Below are 26,876 nucleotides of genomic sequence, written 5' to 3'. Positions count from 1 at the left end.
ACAAATTCACATGGAGAGAAGAGGCAAAGAATAAGAAAAGTCTCATTGACTATGTTATTGTTGATAGTGATGTTTTTTAGTCTCTTCATCAAATTCCTGCCTTGTACCCTCAAGGTGTGTACAGGATATGAGAGTACTACATGAAAAATTTGCATCCTTACTAACTTCCTACCTACAATTTTCCTCCAAATCAGCCTGTTACTTGTCAAGACTCCAACATTATCAGATCTTATATTTCTATCATCTAAAGCACTTTTTACTGTATCAATCCACCTATATCTTGGTCTTCCTCTGGGTCGTTTTCCTGCCAACCTGGCAAAGAATACTTGTTTTGCTAATCTTTCCTCATCCATTCTGTTTAAGTGACCATAACACCTGAGATTAGTGCTATCCTCTCTGTTATTCATTATCTATATGGATTACATTATGAAGGAAAGTGGTATTAAATCTGATATCAGAATTGGAGATGTTAATGTCAACTCTTTGCTTTATGCAGATGATGTTATACTTCTAAATAAATCCGCTACAAGTCTGCAAGATTCTCTGACTAAATTGAATAACTGTTGTAATAGATATGATATGAAGGTCAGCAATAAAAAGACAAAGACAATGAAAATAGGCAGAAACATTGAAAATATCAACTGCATTGTGAATGGAGAACCTATGGAACAGGTGAAACATTTTAGGTACTTAGGCACAATTTTTAGTGAAGATGGTAAATTAAATATGGAAATAGACAACAGAATCAACAAAGCTGGTATGGTAGGAAGTCAACTGAATAAATTTATATGGAATAAGAGAGAAATTAGTCAAAACACTAAATTAGCTGTATACAAGACAAGTGTTCAAACCAATTTTAACTGATGAATCATGAGAAGAAAGATTAGGGGCATGAACAGATGGCATCAATGGCAACATCATATTAAAAATGAAAAAAATATTTAAAAATGAGGATATTAGGAAAGAACTTGACATTGTCAGCATCCAGGAATGCATTAGCAGAGCTAATCTCAGGTAGTATGGTCACTTAAACAGAATGGGAGAGGAAAAATTAGCAAAACAAGTGTTCTCTGCCAGGTTGGCAGGAAAAAGTCCCAGAGGAGACAAAGATATAGGTGGATTGATATGGTAAAAAGTGCCTTAGAAGACAGAAATATAACATCTAATAATGTTGGAATCTTAACACGTAACAGATTGATTTGGAGGAAAATTGTAGATAGGAAGTTAGTAATGATGTAAATTTTTCATATAGCTATTATATCCTGTACACCCCTTGAGGGTATATATATCAAGAATTTGATGATGATGATAGGGACAAGAGATCTGGTGGGGGGGTAATGGTGAATAAGGACCTGAAATTTAGGGATCAAAATGCTAAAGTAAGGACATCACAACAGATACAAGTAAGAAAATTCATCAGATCACATATGGATTAGTGTGCAGAGATTGGGTCACCTACATTTCAAAAGGATGAAGGTATATTGAAAACAGGTCTAGAGATGGTAAACTACTTTAGTTTCTGGTCTCTAGAATGTTGGATATGAAGAAGATTGAGGAAATACTATTTGCAGAGACTAGCAGATAAGAGGACATGATTGAGACATAAGTTGGTAAGGAGTTATAACCAGATTAAGGTATAGAAAGTTTTTCAGAGAATAGGGGAAGAATCAGAGATGATCCCTGAAAGCTGCAAGGGATAGGTTTTTTTTTGCATAGACAGCAGGAAGTGATTGGAACACACTGCCTAAGGATGCGGTGAGTGATGAGACTGTGAATGAGTTTAAGGCATGATTTGACGAGCTTTGTATATGACCTCTGACAATGACTTTTTGCTCTATGGAGGTCCGACTATAGTCTTTGCTCAAATGCCATCTTTGAGATGGTAACAGCCAGAATAACTGGAGAAAAGTAAAGAGGGAGCAGGGATTCAGAAAGTAAAGCTTTCTGGAACACTACTGAAGATGGATTTGTTATGCAGGTAATCATTTCTCTCTCAACTTTTCATCACTGTTTCTTAAAGTAGTTTCTAATGAGAATGACTTGTCTCAGTTGTCTCAGAAAAAAAAGATGTAATTGAACCAAATGGTAGGACATTACCGATTCACAAATAACAAGCAGGTAATGTATAATTCTACAATTTATATTAAAAAAAAAAAATGCAATAATTTGGTATTTTTAATGTTGTAAAAATTATGACTAGTAATTATTAAATATGTTAATACTAATTTCTAAAAAGAAATGAGAAAGTTAAAAAGTTGAAAAAAAAAAAAAAAAAGACTAGTGTATTTAGCATTATGTCATAATATGTGTATGCATGCACATGCAAGAAATACATCTCTATACATAATAAAATTTTGCTTATTTCTTAACTAAGACAAATGCAACATTATATTTCAATGTTTTCACGGCAACAAGAAGTTCTACTTGTCCGCTACGTGATGTGTGATATATTATCAAGGATGGGAAACAAAATAGGCCACTTTGTGCATAGCTGAAATAGGATGATCACTGCTATGTTAAAACATGCTGGGATTTAACTTCAACCAATGTTTTCATAGTTATATGTATGCTTTGCTTTTAAGAGTGTTTTTAATTAGTGTATAGTGTAGCTTTTTGTGGCAAATTGTGCTACATTTTTTTTCAGTGTGGATACAAGTGTCCTTCAGTGGTGTTGTTGTTGTTGAAATTTTTTTGTTGTTTATATTGTATTTTGCTACTTGTTTGTTGTACTACTTCAGCTTCTAAAGATAGCGTCCATAAAGAAACGTACGTCAGTGGCATGGAAGGCTTCTGTACGAAAGTCTGCTTTGCCTTGGATTTTTCGCAGTGGATGTGTTGTGAAAACTGCTATATGTATGCACCGAAAAATGTGAAAGATCTGTGGACTGTTTGGGTAAACAAGAAGAAGGAAAGCGTTAGCGTACGTGAAAAGTGTCCGGATAGATTAGAGTGAATAGAAATGGGAACAAATGTCAGGACCATAGTAGAAGAGCTTCAGCAGGAGTTAATGAAAATGAAAAGCAAAATGAAACATCTAGAAGAGGATATTAAACAGCTAAAGGAGAGATTGGCTGATAAGGAGAAGGAGGGAGTTAATGTTATAAAGAAAGAATCAAAGGATAGTCGTATATCAGTGTATGGGGACTCAATCATTAGAGATGTGATTACTAATAAAGTGCACAAAACATGCTTTGCTGATGGAACAATGAAGCAAATAACTGATGCACTGCAGAAAAGGAAATACCGGGCATCAAAATTAGTGGTAGTCATGGGTACAAATGACTTAGTTGGGGGGGAGAAGAAGAATGTTGATAGAAACTTGAGGAAGTTGTTGCAGCAGGTAAAGAAGAATAGTGTTGTTGGGAAAGAGTCATAGGCATGTTGCCCAAATATGATAACAGTGAACGGAAAAGGAGAGCAGAGATAATGAATAGTAAGATGGCTGAGTTGTGTGAGGCAAAGGGGGGGTTCAATTTGCAAATCTGTGGAGTGAACATGAAGGGAAGTTCAAATGCTATAAAGCTGATGGATTACATTTCAATGGGTTTGGTGTTGGGCATTTAGAAAGGCTATTGTTTTCTGAGAAGGCACAGAGTCAAGAAGTTAATATAGCAAATGATCAGAGTCTACATGTGAAACAGGATAGCACAAATCAACAGATTGTACAGTAGGAGGATGGATATGAGGTTGAAGATGTGGTTGCAGCAGCACAAGGTGATGGAATGCATAAAGGTGAGGATGAGACAGGTAAGAATGGAAAGGGAAATGGGACTGGTCAAACCAGAGAGAGAGAGAGAGGGGTGTAGTATAGCAGCTAGAATAGAGAATGTTGGTGCTAGTAGGATGGCCTCAAACAAACATGTAAGGAGTATTCGAAAGAGAGCTGAGTCTGTGGCACTGACTGAGATGGTATGCCCAAAAATAATTGGAATAAGTGAAACTTGGTTGTCTGAGGAGGATGTAATGTCAGGAATAGAATTAGAAGGATATATAATATAAAATCTGTGCATGCACAGATTTTGAATCTGTGTGGTGCGAAGTTGAAATAAACAAGTTAGTATATCTGATAGGATACTGTTATAGGCCAGGAAATGCAGAGAATACTGATTGTGAAATGTTTAGGCAAATTAGTTAGGCATGTAAAAAGAAGGTGATTCTGATGGGAGACTTTAATCATAGGAATATAGATTGGAAGGAGAAGATAGTGTATGGGAACAAGGAGAGCGAGTTTGTGGAATTTCTGAGAGATAAGTATCTTAAGCAGCACGTGATTGAAGCAACTATCAGCTTTAATGTTTTGGATTTGGTGATAACTTCACAAGATGTAGTTGTTAATGAGATGTTGACACTGCCACCAGTTATTGAGCGTGATCATGAGGTACTTGTTTGGGAACTGATGAAACAAGAAAAGGTCACTGCCAAATATGGATACATGTGGAAATAAAAAGCAGGTTATTATAGGAAGCTCTGTCAGTTAGCATCAGTACGTTGGGCAGATCAGCTGAGTGGAAAAGATGTTGACAATACATGGAAAAGTAAAGACAAAAGCAATGTATGACTGAATACTGAGGGTTAAGCGAGTAAATAGAGTGGAAGTGAAATGGATGAACAGCAAGCAGTGCTCGAAAAGAAAATGTTATGGAGGAGTTACAAACAGTTGGTGGTGATTGGGTCCATGAAGAGGTATAAAGTGCAGGCTAGAAAGGTGATGCGCATGGTAAAGAAACAAAGGTGCAATATGAAAGGAGATTGGCTGGTCAGGTGAAGGTTAACTCAAGGGTATTTTTCCACTATATGGCATGCAAGAGGAAGAATAAATATGGCAGACTAACACTGGTGGATAGTCATGGCAGCAGACTAACAGTTGCAAAAGATATAGTGGAATTATTCAATGAGCACTTTATCAGCATATATCATACTGGTATAAATAATCTGGTACAATATATAGAAGAGAGACAAGCATTAGGAGAATTGGAAGTGAAAGAAACAGAGGTGTCTATCAGATGTTGGTTGAGTTAGATGTGAATAAGCTGGGAGAATGGATGACATATCATCATATATGCTTAAGAAATGTGCACCACAGTTGACTATGCCCTTGACCTGATTATTTAATGAAAGTCTTGCAGCGGGTAGGGTTCCTAAGGAGTGGAAAGAGGGCAAAATAGTACCACTCCACAAGCAGAGTTCTAAGACAGAAGTCTCTAAATATAGGCCAGTCTGTATAACTGCAGTTGTTGTCAAAATGTTGGAGAGATTGGTAAGGAATAGCATACAGAATTGGAATGATGGATATGGCGTTCTTTATGAAGGTCAGCATGGATTTGTAAAGGGTAGGTCCTGTTTCAGTAATTTACTTGCATTTTATGATAAGGTGACAAGTGTATTAGATAAGGGAGAATCATATATAGTGATATTCTTAGATTTTGCAAAACCATTTGATAGATTACCACATGATAAGTTGGTGTACAAGCTACAGAGGATGGGAATAAATAGTATATTGATTAAATGGATCACAGATCGGTTCTTTGAACGATACCAGCAGGTTGTGTATGATGGAGCAGTGTCTCAAAAAAGAAGGGCAACCAGTGGTGTACCCAGTTTTCTGTTCTCGGGCCCCTGCTGTTCAACTTGTTTGTAAACGATATATCATGTGGACTGACTGGGGATCTTCAGTTGTTTGCTGATGATGCTAAGTTAGGAAGAATTATAAGTAGCACTGCTGATCTTAATTCCTTTCAGGAGGATTTGAATAGACTTTTTACTTGGACAAAAGAGTGGGGTTGTAGTTTTAATATCAATAAGTAAAAGGTGTTGCATTTTGGAGTGCAGAAACATAAGGTTTTGTACTATGTCGATGGTGCCGTACTGCAGGAAGCGGATGAGATTAGAGATTCGGGAGTGATGGTTGACAGTAGACTGAAGTTTAGAGGACATATTGCTAGTGTTGCACATCGTAGTACTGCTACAATAAGAAGTACTCTAACATGCAAGGATAAGGAAGTGGTATAAGTCCCTGTATAAGGCACTGGTGTCAGACCACACTTGGACTATTGTGCTCAGATCTGGAGCACAATAGTCACCTGGTTTTCAATGTGATGTGGAGACATTGGAGAGGGTCCAGAGACGAGTGACTAAGAAAATATCAGGAGTTTGGAATGCAGGCTATGGAGAGAGGTTGAAGAAATGTGATTGCAAAGTTTGGCGGATAGGAGGAAGAGAAGTGATATGATAGAGACGTTTAAGTTAGTGAGAGGATTTTATCAGATTAATCCACAGGGAATTATAAAAAGAGTAGAAGGTGAGAGGGGAAGAACCAGAGGTCATTCCTGGAAGTTATGTAAAAGTGTGGTGAAGAGTAGATTTTTTACATGGAGAATTGTCAGTGAATGGAATGCATTACCAGAACGTGTTATTAATGCAAAGATTAAGATTAAGGACTTTAAGATTCTATATGATAAATATGTTGTAAGTTGAATGAATCTCCCACGATGAGTCCGTTGACTACATGGAGGGTATAATAATAATAATAAAGAACAAAATAGGCAACAGTTCAGTACAACAAAGTATAAGCAATAATATAAATGTGTAAAAAGTAGATTTTATTGGTCAAAGCAATTGATGAATGTATCAGTATGCTATTTATAACAAGATGAGTTAGTTTTCTTATCAGTATTAAAATCACAAAAAATAATACAAGTAATCTAAGAACAAAGTATACTCACCTTTCTCCAACAGTAAATATGGGTCTATTTGTTTCTGCTACTGAATTAAAATTTAGTTTCATCAAATCATCAATTTGTATCTCATTTTTTTCTTCTTTGCAATCTAATATATCAGTGTTCAGTATCCCAGATAATTGTAGAATAGCACTGGATGATACACTTGACTTTAATTCTGACATATTGTTCGAGTATCCTGGAAAGCTGGTAGTTGTGTTCTTTTGCATGTCCATATTGAAGACTGGATAACTGATGGGTGAGGCAGTTGTTCCACTTCCTAAATATCACACAAAATTAATATATTCATATCAGAAGTAACATATAAATTACAACATTTCACTTTTAGTACAATAGCAAATAAATAGTCTATATATAAAGAACATCAAAATTTCCAGATGTTAATTCATATCACTGAACGGCAATCTGTGATATATTTGTTGGATACCATAGGTGGTCTTAAGGGCATTAAGTCTTGCAAGAAGCATCAACATTAAATATCAAATTTTAAAACATATACATAATATATCAGGGATGATAAAGTAATAACCATAAATTTTTTTTCTTTTGATCCATGCAAGGCAGAAAGCTTTTTCACATCATTCACATCACTGAATGAACAGAAGTAGTCAAGTATCATCACAAGAGCAAAGGTGCCTTTAATGGGCAAAGTCCTAGCAACAATATTCTTGGACAAACATGGGGGTCCTGCTTGTGGACTTTCTGGAAAGAGGCACCACCATCAATTCAAACAGCACAAGGAGATATTCCTGCTGGCCCATAAACATGAATAAGGTCATTCTCCATGACTATGCCTGACCTCAACACCAGTTTACACACAAGGGATGCAACTGCAAAAATCTTGGCTGGAATGATCTTTCTCAACTTGCAATGGCCAGGATCTAGAACTATATCACCTGTTTGGCTCTTTAAAGGATACACTCAAGGATGACATAATGATGATGATGAGCTGAGAGGGAAAAAAAAATAGGAGGCATTACTTCTATACCACTATTGTATTACATTTAACATTACAGTCTCTGTAAGCTCAGTCAGTTTTGCAGAGCTCTAACATACGAGGAAAGACTTACAGGGTCAGCATACATCATCTCAATCAGTGATGGCAAAAGCATATAGAGAATGATGGAGATGAAGAGTGACAGAATGCTAATGAAAGATAGAGGATTAATTCATTCAAAAGCTATTGTTAAATAATATTTCCTGAGAGTGGGAAAAAAATAGGAGGCTTTACTTTTACAATACCATTGTATTACATTTAACATTACAGCCTCTGTAAGCTCAGTCAGTTTTGATTATGCCTTTTGGTTGGAAAGACTTGGGTTTGAATCCCATCTATGATACAAAGAAATTTTATCAGGGCTTTTCAACTCCTGGCTTCATAGAAAGAGGGCAGGGATTTTTCATTCTGCAAAACAGGCAAACTAGTCAGAAGAACATATGCAATATTCAGATAAGATTAAATGCCTTAGAAGTTAATTAGGTTTCCAAGAAGCTAAGTTACTTGGCCAAGACAGGCTCTTGAGCTTAATATAAAGGAGGAAAATATATAAATTATATATAAAGTATGAATAAACATGAAGATCCTTCTGCAAACCACATACATTTCCCTTATCCCTTTGTAACTCCGGATTGTTTCTTCAGCTATAGCTATTGCAAACAAGGTCACAATAGTTTTAACTTTCTGAATCTCCAACATGCTTGGCAATTTTTTTCAGAATTTAAGTATTTCAATTTCAAGCTTCCTTCAAATTATTCAAGTGCACTAGGTGGTGTACCCCCCCCCCCTGCTTCCCACTACCAGAGAATGTCACATTAAACATAACTAAAGGTTGCAATCTCAAATTTAAGGGATCATAGGAATTTAGATTTATACAAGAGAGAGAGAGAGAGAGATTAACTATGCAATCCACATCTGGTCTCTATTTGCTATCCTGGAAAGAAATAAGACTGCTTCTTTATAGAAAGCAGTGAACTAATTATTATTATATGACCATGGAGCCAAACATTTGTGAGAGGTCTATATTCTCTTATGCCAAAAGATCTAGCCCTGCTTCAAACGCATTCACAGTTTCCAAACTCACCACACTCTCAGGCAATGCATTATACTCACCACACTCTCAGGCAATGCATTATACTCACCAATCACTCTCCAAGCAAATAACCTGTTTCTCAATTCCCTGCTCACTCTCCCCTTATACAGCTTCCATGGATGGTTTCTGGTTCTATCCTCATCTCCCTCTAGTGTATGAAATATCTTCTCTACATTAAAACCACCTCTCACCAACTTATATCTCAATCATTTTCCCTCTTCTTTTATTCACAAGGCTCTTTGAGTTGCATTCCCTCAATATCGCCTCATATCTGACATTCCATAGATGTAACACTAACTTAGTAAACCTTCTCTGGACTTTCTCCAATACATCCCCATCCTCCTGAAAACCATGCGATCAAATCCGTGCACAGTACTCCATATGTGGCTTGATCAAAGCCTTATACAGGGGAACCATAACCTTTTGTTTCTGCATGTCAATGTCCTCCTCATCATTGTCCTAATCCATTGGGATCTTCTTACAGTTTTAGCAATGTGACACCCTAAACTTCAAGTCTGTCCACCATCACTGCCAGATTTCTCTCACCTCCTTCAAAATTTTTTCATTAATTGTATACTTTGCATCCCAACCTTGCATACCAAATTTCAGACCTTGCACTTTGCAACATTAAACTGACAACTACAACCATTTGCTCACTCACAGTCTATTCAGATCCTCCTACAAGGCCACATTGCAGGAGGATCTACTTTCCTTTTCACAGACCTTCCCAACTTTGCATCATCGACAAAATTTTTTCATTATTGTATACTTTGCATTCCAAACTTGCCTACCAAATTTCAGACCTTGCACTTTGCAACATTAAACTGACAATTCCAATCATTTGCTCACTCACATAGTCTATTCAGATCCTTCTGCAAGGCCACAACATCTACTCTCCTTTTCACAGACCTTCCCAACTTTGCATCATCAACAAACCACTGCACATCTCCAGTTAAACCAGTCCCAATGTCATTAGCGTACAAGTTAAACAATAATGGAACCAAAACAGTTCTCTGTGGCACTCCACTAGTGACCTTCTTTTGAGATACCACTCCTCCATATGTACCCTGCTGATACCTGTCTGCTAGCAAATCAGCTATCCAACTTAGTCTGTTAATCCCATTTGTTTCAGTTTAGCTACTAGCATGTTATGTGGCAGTCTATCAAAGACCTCTGAAAAATCTAAGTATACCACCATATATGCATCTCCTTCATTGAGTGTGAGTGTCACATTGTTGAAATATGATCTCTCTCTAACAAATCCATGCTGACCATCATAAAGAATACTGCTATTATCAACTGACTTCTGAATCCTAGTCCTCACCAACTTCTCTAATACCTTAACAAACCCCAGACACAGATTGGTCTATAATTTGTAGGCTTAGTTTTAATCCTCCTCCTCCTTGTGAAATGGAATAATCTTTCCCACCTTTGACTCCCCTTTGGACTTGCTCTATTGCAAGACTCATGTTAAATAGTTGCACTAAAAGTGCCATTAATTCCATAGGGCATTCCCTCAAGCTCATTAACGTCAAGTTTGCTCAATTCCTCATATACTACCTGCTCATTCACCAACAGTCCATCCTCTACCATACATTCTACACTCCAGCATCTCCTGATGTTGCCTTCACAAGGATGAACTGATCACTGAATACTTCAGCTATATCCTCTGCATTGGTTACCAATCTGTCAGTGTCATCAACTAGCATCATTCTCCTATAGTCATTTTTCTTTCTACTTGCCACATATTGAAATAACTCACTTTGATCTTTCTTAGCTTGATTGGCTAATTTCGTCTCATGCTCCACTTTTGCTACCTTTACCAATGAATTACCTTCCTGGCCTGCTCTTTGTACTCTTCATGCAACTGATCATTACCAACATTCATCTTGTGTTACCTCCACAGTGTCTTCTTCCAGATTTCACTCAATCTCTTCATTCATCCATCCATTTTACTCCTACTTTGTTAAGCATTTTCACCTTTGAAATATACTCACACACTGCTGCTGTTAAATAGCTCTTGATCAATGCCCACACAGCATCTACCATATTTGCTGGTGTATAAGACACTTTTTTCCTAAAATTATACAAACAACAATAACTATAATTGAAGAAGACAACAGATACATTCCATATATAGTGAAATGGAACTTAATGCGTGTAGTTTCATTTAAAATACAGTGCACTGTGATTGACAGCTTGTACAGTTACATAACGACAATTGACAAGTCACGCATCCAACAGCCTTTCAAGTGCAATAGAATTAGTGATATTCTAGTGTTTAAGATTATTTTTATTATTAACCCATTGCTCAAAAGGTACATATGCTATAATGGTGCTTTCAAATTTGGTGTCCTTGTATATGCTTAGGAAAATGGTAATAGAGCAGAAGAGCTGTATTTTGGGGAGCTGCAAAAGAGAAAACAAGAACAGAACTTAAAAGAGACTAAACGTAATAAACATAAGCTCCATAAAGGAATTGTAAAATGGTGCCTGAACTTGAAGAATTAAAAATGTGGGTATTATACAACAGAAAATCTGGTATTTCAAATCTACAAATTACTATTCACCAATCAAAATGAATGACAATAGAGGTATTGTTGAATTTACATGTTTAACATCATGGAGCGAAAGGTTTATGAAAAGAAATAACATACGCATGCAAACAAAACATCGCCAACTTTTTTCCCCCAAAAAATGCCCTGAGATACATAAGTATTCTCATGTACTGGTATATCCTTCCCACTGAACTCCTCTTTCCATGCTATAGCTACCAATAGTCTTCTAAGCTTTCCATAATCCCCAACCTTGTAGTTCCACATATATTCCTTCTTTATAGAAGTTCTCAGGTGATTGGCTGCAACCCAAGTGGTCACTTTGGTCACTCTCTACAACTGTGGGAAGATTGGACACTCCATTTACAATTACATCCTTTGATGATATAACCAGAATCTAAGACTTAACTGTCGTGTGCCCTCCAATTACATACTGCCTAAGATTGTTATCCCTTAAGAACTCTCGAGAAATTCATTCTCCTTATTCCCTGATGCTATCTCTTCATTCCAAATCAATATTGCCGCAGTTGAAATCAGCCATAATGCTCACCCTTTGCTGGCTAACCAAGCGAGGTTTTTTATATATTTGTCTTCACCATCTATGTTTTACCTGGTCTGTAGCCCAATAAATATCTCATTCTATCAACCTCCACTTCAAAACCAGTGCTACTTTTTTCTCCTTGTATCTCAACTTTGGGCAGACATAATTTCCTGCTATCATAAGCAGAACACCCATCCTTTCTTGCTTTTACTATCTTCACAAAAAACATCCCTCTGTCATTCTCATACAACATTTCACTTATTCTAACTATTTTCGGGCACACAAACTCAATCAAGGAAACAATTTCATCTCCCTTATTGCTGACACTCCTGGCATTCGTAAATAAACATAATTCATTTCTTGGTCTATAGCCAGTTCTACTCATGCTATCTGTGACTTCTCATCACCTGCTCCTGTCTGTTCACCTTTTGCCCCGCATAGCCTCCCAAACTCAATCTCCCCATGTCTTCCTGGCCATTCCATTCCTACACTGACCATCCACATTCATGCATTCATTATCACTTTCAGAATCCACTTGACTTACCATGTCCCACAGACCTACCCTGTTGCCCTATCCAACTTGTTTTCTTGTTCTTACATTCTCTTCTCTTTAATAATTAAAAAAAAAAAAAAATTCTCTTCTCTATTCACAACCACACCATAATGTAAAGCCTAAACAAAAATGATCAAATCTGAAAATCAATATGTTGAACTTAAGAGTTCAACTTCCCCTTTAAATAAGGTCCCTTCAACATGTGCATATTAGTATCAGCATTCCTACTAATTGTGGGAAGTATATTACTAATACACATCATGGTACTAAAGTTTTATTCAATTTTTTTTTTCTTAATCTAAACAGGATGCAGTTTTTGTTTTTCAAGATTTTTTAACAGGGTAAAAAAAAAAACTCACATGGAACCATGTCTGATATATCAAACAGATACCAAATTAATACATCATGTCTGGTCAAAAAATGTTGCTTAAGGTCGACTGCATATACAGAAGTATAGTAACACTCCATTTTCCATTTGCTGTAGCTGTTTTCGTTGTATTACATTAATATTCAATGTTATTTTTTTAAAAAAATAGTAAAAATCACTGAAAATTACTTGTATGCATCACTGTCATGTGCATTTGGATTAATTTAAATATTCGGAGTGACATACCATTCCATCTTTTATAAATTTAGATCAGTGGTTCTCAAACTTTTTTGTCTGGCGGCACACTAAAATCAATAAATAAATTTCACAGCACCCCTAGTATTATTTGCTTTTTATAGAGAGTAAAGTGCCGATTAATTGATTCTGAAAGACTTGCATATATAACCCATAAATAAATTGATATTACAGATACTAAAGATATGAAGGAAAGCGTGTTTAAAAGAAAACAGATTTTATTTAAACCAAATTGGTTTATTTTCAAACAACCCAAAAACATACAAAACAAAAGCTATTATAAAGGTTCAGATAATAAAATATGAACTTAATGTGAAATATGTGCCTGGTGTTGTTTGCATATTTCTTTGATATTAGGCCTTGTTTTTGAGAGACATATTCTCATCTCATTTTCAAGGGCCTTTAGTCTTTCTCTCTTCTTTGTTTTAATATTTACGAGTGCAGAAAAACCCAGTTCACACAAATAAGATGTAGAAAATTGCAATAAGATGTTAAGTGCTTTGAATCCTATATTGGGGTACTCCTTCATAGTTGTTATCCAAAATGAATTCAGACACATTTCTGAATGCTTCAATCTCAACGTACGATCGTTACTTATATCAATTAATTCTTCGGCTTCTATAAGACTTAACTCACTCATTGCTGATGTTGACTCTACAAATGGATTTCGAATCCAATCGTATAAATTGACTGAAATGTCTGGAAAATAATGGTCAATTTTTTCTTCTAACGATGTTAAATGACTGTAAATAAGCATTTGCAGATCAGTATTCTTACATTTTCTGGAGGCAACTTTAAGGAACATTTCTACATTGTTGGTGCTTAATTTTATCTTCCACATTTTTATTTTATCTTTAAAAGCTCTAATTTTATTTGTAGATGTCAAAATATTCTCATTTCTTTCTTGTGTTGGAGTTCAGCTTGTTCAGATGATTGAATATGTCTGTTAAATAGGCTAGTTTGGAACACCAAAAATCATCTTGTAATAATTTGTAGAATTCTGGTTTGTCTTCATTTTGGAAAAACATTAATATTTCTTCTTTAAGTTCAAAAAAACGATCTAATACGCGACCTTTTGAAAGTCATCTTACTTTGGTATGAAGAAGAAGATTCTTGTAATGAGATTGCATCTCTTCATATAGTCCTGCAAATATTCTAGATTTTAATGGTCTGGCCTTAATATAATTAACCATCTGAATGATTTCTTCTAATACACTTTTTAATTCCAAGCCTATTGTCTTTGCCGCCAATGATTCACGATGAATGAAGCAATGAGTCGTTATAATGTTCTCATTTTCTTTTCTAGCAAAGGAAACAAAACCCTTTTGTAATTCCAACCATAGAAGGTACACCATCTGTACATATACCCACACAAGTTTTCCAAGATAGACCATTTGTATTAAAATATGTGTTTATTATATCAAAAACATCTTTTCCCGTCGTAGTTTTTTCGAGTTCCCTGCAGCATAGAAATTCTTCAATAATTTTATCTTCAATGAATCGAGTAAAAACAAGTAAGTGTGCTTTACCACTGATATCAGTTGACTCATCTAACTGCAAACTGAAAAATTTTGATTCGATTATTTTGGTTATAACTGACTTTTCAATATCGACTGACAGATCATTAATATGTCTACTCATAGTATCATTTGATAATGGAATCTACTTTATTTCTTCTTCTGCCTCAGTACCAAAAATTGTTCTCACAACTGCTGAACAGGCCAGACGAATCAAGGTTTCGCCGATAGTATGAGGCTTCATTTCCTTCGCAATTATTTCAGCGACTAAATAACTTGCTTCTTGAACTCAGTCGGAAATTGTAAACTTTCTTACAAAACTTTCACTTTGTTTTTTTTGTAATCTTATTAACTCTTTGAAATATTCAGGATTTTTATTCGACAAGTTGTCATGTTTTGTGGAGAAATGTCGGAATAATTTGCTAGGAACCATAGCCTCATTTGATAGAACCAAACCACACAAAATACACTTAGGTCTGGGAATTAATTTATCACCACACCACGTAAATCCCATTTTTAGATAGCTCTCTTGATATAAAAAGTTTTTACATTCTTTTTCATTGTTCCCTTTTTACATGAACTTATTCTTTCTGTTTCTGTTGTTTCATTAGTGCTTTTTTGTTGCTGAACGTTAAAAATAGTCAAATCTTCATTAATGCAAGTATCAGTTTTTGATAATTTATTAGTGCGAATTAGTTCGTTAGCTTTGCGACAAGTAGACATTTCTTGATCATCAGAATCTTCACTTTTTTTTTTAAGGAAAAAATTATTCATGATTTTGAAGGGCATATGTAACTTTAATATTTTATTTTAAAATTTATTTCAAGTAAAAAAAAGGAAAAACATTTGTTTACGATGTCTCTCGTTATAGTTGGAATATATAACAATAAGAAAAACCTCTACTCACTGAATTTAACGACTTTAATATCATACTTTGTTTATTCTCACCGATGACAAAATACTCATGATTTTTGTTTAGGGGAAATGATCATGTATAATACTTGTCACACTGAACAGAGAAATACTAAAACAGACAGCAGGACAACTAACCATTCATTAGTTCATTTTCCCCAGTATTTATGTGCCATCACATATCTAGTTACTACAACACGCGGTGATCTAATGAAATCCCAGGATATAATATAAGAGTGATACAAAAAATGATAATTTTTATATACGCTTCATCCATTAAAATCAAAATATATAATTTTTTTTTGTTTTTGATTTAGTTATTTGTGGCAATTGAATATTCTGCTTTTTTCAAATAAACGATTCAAAATTTCACAGCACCCTTGTGGCACCCAGTTTGAGAACCACTGATTTAGATCATTACTGCTATAGACAGGTAACTTAACTGTGCTTATTCTAAATATAGCTTTTTAGTTATGACAGGGTGGTTAATTTGTCTCCGTTCAATGTGTTTGTTCTCTGGAGAGAAAATTCCTGTCACTTCCATGCATGACTAGCTCTCTCATCTGTTGTAAATATGAATGTTCCTCACATCATAGACAGGTGAGCCTAGGTTTTTCCAATCAATGAATATTGTCAATACTTACTTTTGATTTAGTTATTTGTGGCAATTGAATATTCTGCTTTTTTCAAATAAACGATTCAAAATTTCGCAGCACCCTTGTGGCACCCAGTTTGAGAACCACTGATTTAGATCATTACTGCTATAGACAGGTAACTTAACTGTGCTTATTCTAAACATGGCAAGGTGCAACATTGCCATGCAGGCAATGTTGCACCTTGCTAGTTAATTTATGTGCAAAAGTTATTTATCTAATTTTTGCATAAATAATGTGCATATTGTTCCTGATAGAAATTAAGATTAAGGGAAGAATTTTATGAGACAGATTAAAAAATATCTAGAATAATGTGACTGAGTAACAAAACTTATAGGATTTGGAGTTCAGTTTTTCAAAGTGAGATTTTACAACACATTCTGCTACTAATCTGGCATGGATACTTAGACAATGATTATCACTCATGCTGATGTTTGGAGAGGAAAACACAACTTTAGGGATAATTAGCAGGAACATTAGCAGAAAGGCAAACATATATTGAGTGTAAAAAGGGAGGGGCCAACCTTTTTACACTCAGCACATTATTATTATTATTATTAAACAAGACCTCATGGAGTCAAAGACTCATCTAGGAGGTCCTTTTATCTCACACACACATCTCATCATACCGTGTCTTAAACACATTCAAACTCCTTGCAGACACCACACTCTCAGGCAAGGCATTCCAATCACTCACAACTCTGCACGGAAAAAACCTGCCTCTCACTCCCCTACTCACACCCTCTTTATAGTTTCCAGGGATGACCTCTGGTTCTCCCCTGATCTCCCACTATTCTCTGTAGAACTTCTCCACCATTGATCCTATAACAACCCCTTACCAACTTGTAGGTCTCTATCATATCTCCCCTCTTCCTTCTCTCCACTAGACTCGGCAAATTACATCTTTTCAATCTTTCCTCATACTCGACATTCCAGAGGTCAGAAACTACCTTAGTCAGTCGCCTTTGGACCCTTTCCAACATCTCTTCATCCTTCTGAAAACCTGGTAACCAAATCTGGGTACAATAGTCCATGTGTGGCCTAATCAAAGCCTTATACAATGGAACAAGAATCTCCCTACTTCTACACGTCAGTGTCCTCCGCATCATTCCCAGAAGTCTTTGTGTTATCTTCACAATTTTGGCGATGTGTCCCCTAAATTTTAGATCCTTATCCACTATCACCCCCAGATCTCTTATTTCCTCTACTTCCAACAATATATTCTCACCAAGCATAAATTCTGCATCCCATCTTTGTTTTCCAAATTTTAAAACCTTACATTTTGCAACATTGAACTCACATCCCCATTTGCTTGCCCAATCACTCAATTTATTCAAGTCTTCTTGCAAGGCCACAACATCTTCAGTACTCTTTATGGTTCGTCCCAACTTTGCATCATCTGCAAACAACTCAATATCTCCATCCAAATCTTCGCCAATATCATTAATATACAAGTTAAATAGTAATGGCCCTAAAACAGACCCCTGAGGCACTCCACTAGTGACTTTCCTTTTCCTGGATATTACACCCCCATACACAACTTGTTGATACCTATCAGATAGCCAGTCTCTAATCCAATGCGCTAATCTAATATCCAACCCCATCTGCTCTAGTTTGACTGTCAACTTATCATGAGGTACTCTATCAAAAGCTTTTGCAAAATCCAAGTATATTACTGTGTATCCTTCTCCTCTGTCCAAGGCAGCAGTCACTTTATTGTAATAAGTAAGTAGATTACTAAAACATGACCTCCCTTTAACAAATCCATGCTGTCCATCAAAGATTATACCATTGTTGTCAACCCAACTCTGGATCCTAGTTTTCACACGCTTCTCTAACAACTTAACCACAACACCTGACACACAGATAGGCCTATAGTTTGATGCTTGAGTTCGATCACCTCCTTTATGAAGTGGCACAATCTTGCCCTCCTCCACTCTTTAGGAACTTGACCAAGTGCAAGACTCATATTAAAAAAATATGTCAAGGCAGGTGTCAACTCTCTGGCACATTCCTTCAGAATATGCGGTGATATATTATCAAGTCCCACAGCCTTATTTACATCTAGTTTACTCAACTCCCCAAACACCTCTTGCTCACTTACAGTCAGTCTCTCCTCCCCATCATCAACTGCTCTTAATCTCTCCATGAAGTCACATTCACAAGATTGAAAGATCTTTATGAACTGCTCATTAAGTATCTCCACCACAAATTCTGCAACAGCTGTCTTTATACCATTTCCTCCAATCAATGTCATCCTTCCATAATCATTCTTTCTTTTGCTAGCTACATATCGAAAGAACTCCCTAGGATTCTTTTTGGCTTCATTAGCTAACTGCTGTTCATACCTCTCTTTAGCTACTCTCACCAACCAAGTCACCCTCCTTGCCTAGTCTTTGTAGACCTCATGAAATTGGTTACTTCCACTTCTCTTATGCTGCCTCCACAATGCCCTTTTTCTTTGTATTGCATGTTTAATCTCTTTATTCATCCATCTCACACATAACTTATTTAACCTTCTCACCCATGGTATACATTTAGACATTGCATCTACTAAATAGTTTTTGAAAATCCCCCAAAATGCATTGATCTCTTTTCCAGCTAACTCCTCATTCCATGCTATGCCCGCAAGCTGTCTCCTGAGCTCTTCATAATCACCCGCCTTGTAGTTCCACATATACCCTTTTTTCACAGGGGTCCTTGAACTGCTGGCAACCACCCAGGTAATCACCTCATGGTCACTTTCACCAATTGGTGGATGATTTGACACCTCATTGATAATTACATCCTCCGACGAGATGACCAAATCCAAGACCCTTAATCCTCGTGTGCCCTCTGTTACATACTGTCTGAGGTAGTTATCCCTCAAAAACTCAAGAAACTCCAGTTGCTATCTCTTCATTCCAGTCTATATTGCCATAATTAAAATCACCCATAATGATCACCCTTTTCTTATTTGCTTGGCTTATTTGACTATACATTTCACTATCACCACCATCCACATTACCAGGTCTATAACAACATCCCACCAAGTATTTGATTCTATTCACCTCTATCTCACACCATACTGCCTCCAAACCACTGGCCCCATTTCCCCCTTGCATCTCTACCTTGTATGGACATAACTCTTTCTCTATCATCAATAGCATTCCCCCTCCCTTTTTACCCCTTCTATCCTCACTTATTCTGACAATCTCTGGGTGCACAGATGCAATTAGCGCAACCATTTCATCTGCCTTGTTTCTTATACTTCTAGCATTGGTATACAAATACAACAACTCATTTCTGGATCTACAGCTAGTTCCACTGATACCACTCACTCGATGTGATCTCTCCAAGCTGGACTAGGGCCATTTCCCTTTCTGCTTCTTCATTTTAGAACCCTTTGCAATTCCATCTGTTTCCTCTTGATCTCTGGTCATCCCATTACTTTCCTGCCTACACATGCTCTCACCTCCTCTTGGAGCATCCACCTTTCTCATGCTGTGTACCCCTGTCCACCCTGAGTCTCCCCGTTTCCCTGCTCCTCCTGCACACCCATTCTCTCATTTTCTATACTCATACCACTCACTTCCCCATTCATTTCCACTTCTTCAATCGCTCCTGTCTTACTCTCCTGCTCTTCCACATCACTCCCCTCTCGATCTGATTCATTCTCTCTATTCACTTCTCTACTTTCCAGCAGCAGTCTCTCCAAGCGACTCACACCATAACCACTCAAATGCAGTCCATCACTCCCATACAGCTCACTTCGTCCCTCAAACTTATTCCACACATTAACAAACTGTACTCCCATCTCCTCACACATTTCAGCCAGAATATCATTCATAATCCTTGCTCATGTTTGCCTTTTTGCAATGTTCCTTCATCCATATGCTTAGTGTACAGTATTCCTTGATTAATTAATCCCTCGATGTTACCAAGTATATCAAAATCGCGTTGATCAAATATAATAATCAATGGTAAAAATTACAATTCGTTCATGATTGATTACTGTATTAATAATTCATTTTATATGGTACTCTTCTAGGAAAAATAAAAAATGAATGCAAAGTAAATGTTTAATAAATGCATTAGTTACTGCAATTTTTTTTTTATCACAATTAGTTATAAAGAATCGTTTGAACAGTTTTAGCTTTTTTTCCCTATCAGCATAAATTCTATGATAACAAGCAAAATGACTCTCTAGACTTCGGCAAACATGCATTCTTCAATTAACATCTGGATTCATATCCATTACTTGCTGCTTAAGCGATTCTAAAATACATCTCAAAATTAACAAACTGTACTCCCATCTCCTCACACATTTCAGCCAGAATATCATTCATAATCCTTGCTCATGTTTGCCTTTTTGCAATGTTCCTTCATCCATATGCTTAGTGTACAGTATTCCTTGATTAATTAATCCCTCGATGTTACCAAGTATATCAAAATCGCGTTGATCAAATATAATAATCAATGGTAAAAATTACAATTCGTTCATGATTGATTACTGTATTAATAATTCATTTTATATGGTACTCTTCTAGGAAAAATAAAAAATGAATGCAAAGTAAATGTTTAATAAATGCATTAGTTACTGCAATTTTTTTTTATCACAATTAGTTATAAAGAATCGTTTGAACAGTTTTAGCTTTTTTTCCCTATCAGCATAAATTCTATGATAACAAGCAAAATGACTCTCTAGACTTCGGCAAACATGCATTCTTCAATTAACATCTGGATTCATATCCATTACTTGCTGCTTAAGCGATTCTAAAATACATCTCAAAATTTAGATTTTAAGATGTTAAAGATACCAAGCAATTTTATAAGCTGGGTTTTAATCCTTTTTTCCCAAGTGAAGCAAACAGACAAATAAGTCAAGTTTGCGCCTGAACGTAGTTCAAGTCTGAGGCAACTCATAGTAAGATGTTTATGAAATGCAATTCAGAGGTAATTTCTTGCTTGATGAATGTACTGAAGGGGAAACTGACTGCATTGTGGCAACTACCACCTGATTTTAGGATTGTACCCATAAATCCATGTCTCAATCATGGCAGCCTGATGAGTTCAAATCCCATTGTGGGCATGAATGCATGTGTGAATGCCTTCAGTTGGGAAGATGTATTTTATTGCTTGGTGTGAGACCATCTCTTATTGGAGGCATAAAGTGGCATGAAACAAAGTTTCATGTTTAGTCTCAAGAGCAGAGTTACCAAATTATGCAATCCCTAGCCTGTCCATGGTACTATATAATGTACTGTAGGTTTTCAACCTAAATTTAATGGATGGGATTCATAAAAAAAAAAAAAGATTTATGCTGAAAGAAATTTGAAATAATGAAATGTCAATGAATGATTTTCTTGTCCTTCTAAAAAGCAGATTTGACATGAACCTTGCTAAACTGCACTTCGTGTTCATATTTTCATTTAAAATGGGCCAATGGAAATATTAACCTCTTCTGGTATTTTGCATACAGTTAATCAGTATTCATTTTGAATTAAACTGCCACTTTTTTCCTTAGGTTTGTAATTTCTCAATGCTGATGGTTTAGAGTGCAGATTAAATCATTAACTTCTTACTTTACTTTCACACATTCTAAAAAATTATCATGAAACAAGACTTTCAGCTTTACTGGCTTGCAACTGCGGAATGAATCGATATAGCAACTGGCAGCCTATAGCTTAACTCCTAACACAGGATGTTTTGCACAGAAATAATGAGCTCATCGTAAGTTATATGCAGGAATATTAACAGCAAACTTACATCATATGTAGAAGTTAAACTTTGTGAAGATCAAAATGGCTTCCAAAAAAGACGATCACGCATTGACCCAGTTTTTACATTAAAAATCTTAATGGAAAAACATTACGAATTCAACCCAGAAACACACACACAGCATTTTTAGATTATCAGAAAGCCTTTTTCCTTTGACGGAATCTTAAGGAAAAAACTGTGAACCATACTCAAGAATCTAAACATTCCAAACCAGCTGCTTGCTGCATTAACAACTTGTTTCTATCAAAACAACCAAAGCTGTAAGAATCAATGAAAAAGTTAGAGAATGGAAATCAATACACAGAGAGGGGTCCATCAAGGATGTCCAATGACACCACTCTTATTTAATATCTATATAGATGAAATAGTAAAGAAATGGAAGAAAAATATAAAACCAGCATTTAAACTGAATCATGGAACTATAGTTAATACCCTTTTGTTTGCAGATGATCAGATAATCACAGCAAGAAGTGAAGATGAACTCCAAAGATCAATATACTCCTTAAACATAATTGCTAAAAAATTTGGAATACAAATATCAACAAACAAAATAAAAAACCATAGCTTTTAAAGGACCATCTCCAGTTAGAAGTAAAATCATGATTGAAAATAAAACTTTAGAACAATTGCTTCAAATATCTTGGATGTGCTGTATCGATATACAAAAGATGATGGCATTGATATCAAAATTTCAAACTTTCTAAAGATAACAGGAATGATCAATAATATTTTCAAACTTAACCAAGTTCAAAAGCATGCATGAATAAGAGTTTAAAAAGTTTTGGCAAGACCTTCTCTACTGTATGGAAGTGAATTATGGACCATAAAAACTGCAGAAGAAAAAAAATAGAAACTGGAGAAATGAAATTCCTATAAAGGACAGCTGATTATACTCTCTGAGACCAAAGGAGAAGCACAGAAATATGTAAAGAACTAAAAACATATTCAGTATTGAACAAATTATACAAATGCAGAAAGAAGTGGATTGGACTTATTGAAAGAATGGACAGTTCAATCCTTGCTCCCAAATACTCCGATACTATCCAGTTGGAGGATACAGAAGTTAGGGACGACCAAGGAAAAGATGGAAAGAGACTAGAACAAACCATTAGGCCTAAATCACTGAAAGGATGATGACGATAATGAGCACATGGTTGACATCAAACATACATCTAAATCCGTATACTTTTTAAACAGACTTTGTACAATATTTCATCTTGTTCAACATTAAAATTTGCAAATAAGAAAAGCTTGTAAAAAATAATTACAGCAATTTATCATTCAGCTGACCTTCAAAACAATTTGAATCAACCAACCCATTTAGATCAACCAACTTTTGGTAGAGCACCATTTTACTTTACTTCACTTATCTGACCCTTCAATTATCAGAATGGCAAATTGCCTTTCTGCTGTGGTTGGATAAATACTGCAAGATTTGTTTGAGCATATTATTTAAATGTTTTGATAATTTAAATATGAGGCTGTCAAAGCAATGAAATATTAGCCTAAGAAATAAACCACATTGATCTGAAAGGACGTATGAGGGCAGGTGTTGTAAGACAGTGATGGCCAACTAGTGACCCATCTCGGGCATTTGAAATGATTAACAATTGTACATAACTTTTTTTATAATACTACATTGCTATGTTTTTCTTATTCAAAATTAAAGTTTGTTGACTTTAGTGTGTTAGTAGAAAAATTGTGCAACAAATGGTTTTCCTCATAACACACATGAATCAATGAAAGTAGAATTGTAAGCAGCACTGCAACATCACCCAAAGACATGGCTGACCTTACGACATCATTCTTCTCATCCAATTTACAGATAAAGGCAAATCACCTCCTTTACTTAGAATATTGCATCATATGCCTCTTGTAGCTTTCCAAAAGAAAAACATCAGAAGAATCTTGAACAACCTAGATACCAAAAAGGCTTTTTTGGTCCTGATGGAATCCCACCAATTGTGCTCAAGAGATGTATTCCTGAACTTACAGCCATTCTTTATCATCTATACACTATATTATACTTAGGTTGCATTCATCCTACAGCATGGAAGCAAGCAAGCACACATACAGCCAATTCAAAAAAAAAATCATCCAACTATCAACCCATTACAAAAGTAGGAAGGCAGATCATAAAACTATAATTTGCTGAGAGGTCCTCAATGCCAGACCCTATCAGATCCTTGGAAATGTCAAGTGTATTAGCACAGGTTTCTTCAAACTTTTTTGTGGCATGCATTCAGAGGTGTGTGATGAAGGCCAGAAAATCTGCTATGGATCTTGATTGGCAAAATCCATATTGATTTTGCCAAAATCTCATTAATTGAGAGTTCTCCAAATATTGAAGAAGTTTATTGTTGATGACCATTTCCATTACTCTAGACAACACCAAGGTTAGAACAATTGGTCGATAGTTATCACCCTCCTTCACATAAGACAATACTTCTCCTCTGCCCAGTTGCTCACTTTGTACAAATTCCAAATCTGCCAACTTTGAAATATTGCTCTCACACGTTTCTTTTAAAGACTTTTCAGCCACTACTTCAAGCAGTGTCTGCATTGTATTTTTTTCCATGGTCGGTGTTCAGCAGAAAGCATCCATTATGCCTTCCCATTTCTGCAAAACTTACAGGAACATGCTTTTACATCCTTTTACAGTTGCATTGTAGACTCAAACCTGTTACTCACAGTCATCTTCTATTCAATCAGCTTCAGTTCTGTGGAACAGCCTTCTCCAAGAACCATTACACCATCCAGCTCTTCAAGAATAACGTCAGACTACTTTGTTCTTGACCCTAAGACCACACAATGCATGGCATTTATTTGCTAGGCCTTGTGGCATTTCATATGTGGAAGTGATATAAAAAAGTCATTAATACATTCTAGCTTTTTTTTTATTTAGTTCTTCTTAGTCTATTTGTTGGATTTTTACTGACAACTGCATATGCAGTGATTTTATTATTGCAAAAATCATTATAAGGAATCGGAGAGTCATTAGGGGAAGCGATATATATCACTTACACCACCCGTCAAGCCTTCTCTTCAATTCATTCATATTACCTACACTCACCACCTCCAAAGGCCAGCCATTCTGATCATTAACTGCTCTAAGAGAGAAAAATCTAGTGCCCATCTCATCTTGACCATTCTCAATTTCCATGGATGCCATCTCATCTTATCCTTTCCCCATCCTCTTGAATGACTAATTGGCAGGAATGCACAATATACAGCCTCTCCTATAAAATTGACCCCGACTTCCGATGGACCCATCTCCGCAAAAGGAATTCTTGCAAAAACAGGGAACATTCCCAGTGCAAAAGAACCTCATGGCTGCAGGAAATGTCAACTAGACCCACAAGGTGGTAGATGACCATCACCCAGTGAAACAGCACCATCCTGCTTAGTGGGTACCTGAAGTGGGGAAGGCTATGAATGGCCCTAGAGCCAGGGTTCTAGGGCCAACTAGTGGTGGTTTCTATCACTCATCTATTCTCCATTCAGTGTGAGTGATACCCTTCAAGGGCATGCCAAACATGCTTAGAGACTCGGTATCTGCCCCATTTTGAGGATGCACCAGTAAAAACCAATGTACTGCAGGCTAACCACCAGATAGCATATGGGTCAAAAACTGTCAGTAATGAGTCAGTAGGCTTCCAGTTCAGCTGGAACATAATTCTGCAGCGCATACTCTGCCAGGTCATGCCTGGGTATAGTATGGTATGTATTAGCCACTGTCGAGGGCGCATTATGGCAAGCTAACCAGTTGATCTCTGTATGGGTGTGATGTTCAAATCCTCTCCTCTCACTACACATTTCCACTCTTTCCTTTCATCCAACAATAAACCAAAAATGAAACATTCATTTTTGGTTTATCTAGTGCCCTTAAGATCTCCTTTACAGATCTCCCTTAAAAACGAATTCATTCAAACATCAAAACCATGCACAATATTCCAATCATACTAGAATCATACTAGAATACTACAAAAAAGTTACTTTCAGATCCACTTTACAAACATCAGAAGCACAAATTTCAACATAAATGATGTTCATCACTTGCTAACATCCAAACCAGACCTCTCTATAAAAACCTAATTTCAAGCTACATCAACCACGATTCACTTTCAACACCCAAATTACATTCTTCATAATTCATTGCCTGCCAGAGAATGCCAAATTTAGAATCCCTGCTTTTGACCTCATCTTGCACAAGGTTTCCTTGTCCTATTCAGTAACATTCATCTATTGCAATTACCAGTCTCCAAACTCCGAAACCCATTCTGACCTCTTCATCTTCCTCTGCATGAAGTTCAACCATCTTCATCCAGCTGTTCAAATAGCAAGCTGTTCAAATAGTTGGAAAATTGGTATTTTCCAACATTTTCCAACACCACTGATCAAGATGGAAATGTGGAAGTTTTTGCTATAAGCAATGATCTAATGCAAATTGCCTACTTATTCTCGATAATTATCTTCACTCTTCTAATACCCTCAATCTTTTTTTTTAAGCTCTCCTTCCAGATACACTGCAGAGGTCACCTCTCCTCTCAGCAATTTGGATCACAATCCTGTGCATGTTTCCAATCTCAGATTGGATTCAGTATATATACAAGAAAATATTGAATCTGCTGTTTTCATTTAGTCAATGTACAATGTATATGATCTTGTCATTCTTCACTTCAGACCATATAGCATCCAGCACTCTACAACATGGAAAATTACTAATATTGTAATCAGCCTTTCATCATAACGACCTATATAATTAAGCATAATGCATAAGTCATTCGCTCTTATGAATAGATTCTCACCATTCCTCCCATCATAATCTAGTTTCTTTTTTCTCCCCATATTAGGTTTCGTACTAATAAATAATTTCTACAGACTCCTAATACCAAATGCATTCAAGTGAAGACTGTCCCTTTTATAAATCCCTTCT

The 26,876-nt window shown here is 36.1% G+C and overlaps 1 protein-coding gene across 3 annotated transcripts in view; it reads right to left on the bottom strand.

Moving 5' to 3' along the window:
- The window catches only part of LOC150097965 (stromal interaction molecule homolog), a 279,318-nt gene that overhangs the window by 59,990 nt on the left and 192,452 nt on the right, over positions 1 to 26,876 (bottom strand). For all 3 annotated transcript variants that reach the window (XM_090406136.1, XM_090406137.1, XM_090406135.1), the window contains exon 12: positions 6,723 to 6,996. In XM_090406136.1, the coding sequence (XP_090262262.1) occupies positions 6,723 to 6,996 (274 nt within the window). The remainder of the gene's footprint in view (positions 1 to 6,722; positions 6,997 to 26,876) is intronic.

The sequence above is a fragment of the Typopeltis vanoorti genome, chromosome 16, assembly GCF_054136105.1.
Source record: "Typopeltis vanoorti isolate ZY-2024b chromosome 16, IOZ_Tvanoo_1.0, whole genome shotgun sequence".
Lineage (NCBI taxonomy): Eukaryota > Metazoa > Arthropoda > Arachnida > Uropygi > Thelyphonidae > Typopeltis > Typopeltis vanoorti.
Note: the sequence above shows the minus strand (reverse complement) of the source record. Positions and strands in the feature narration are given on the sequence as shown.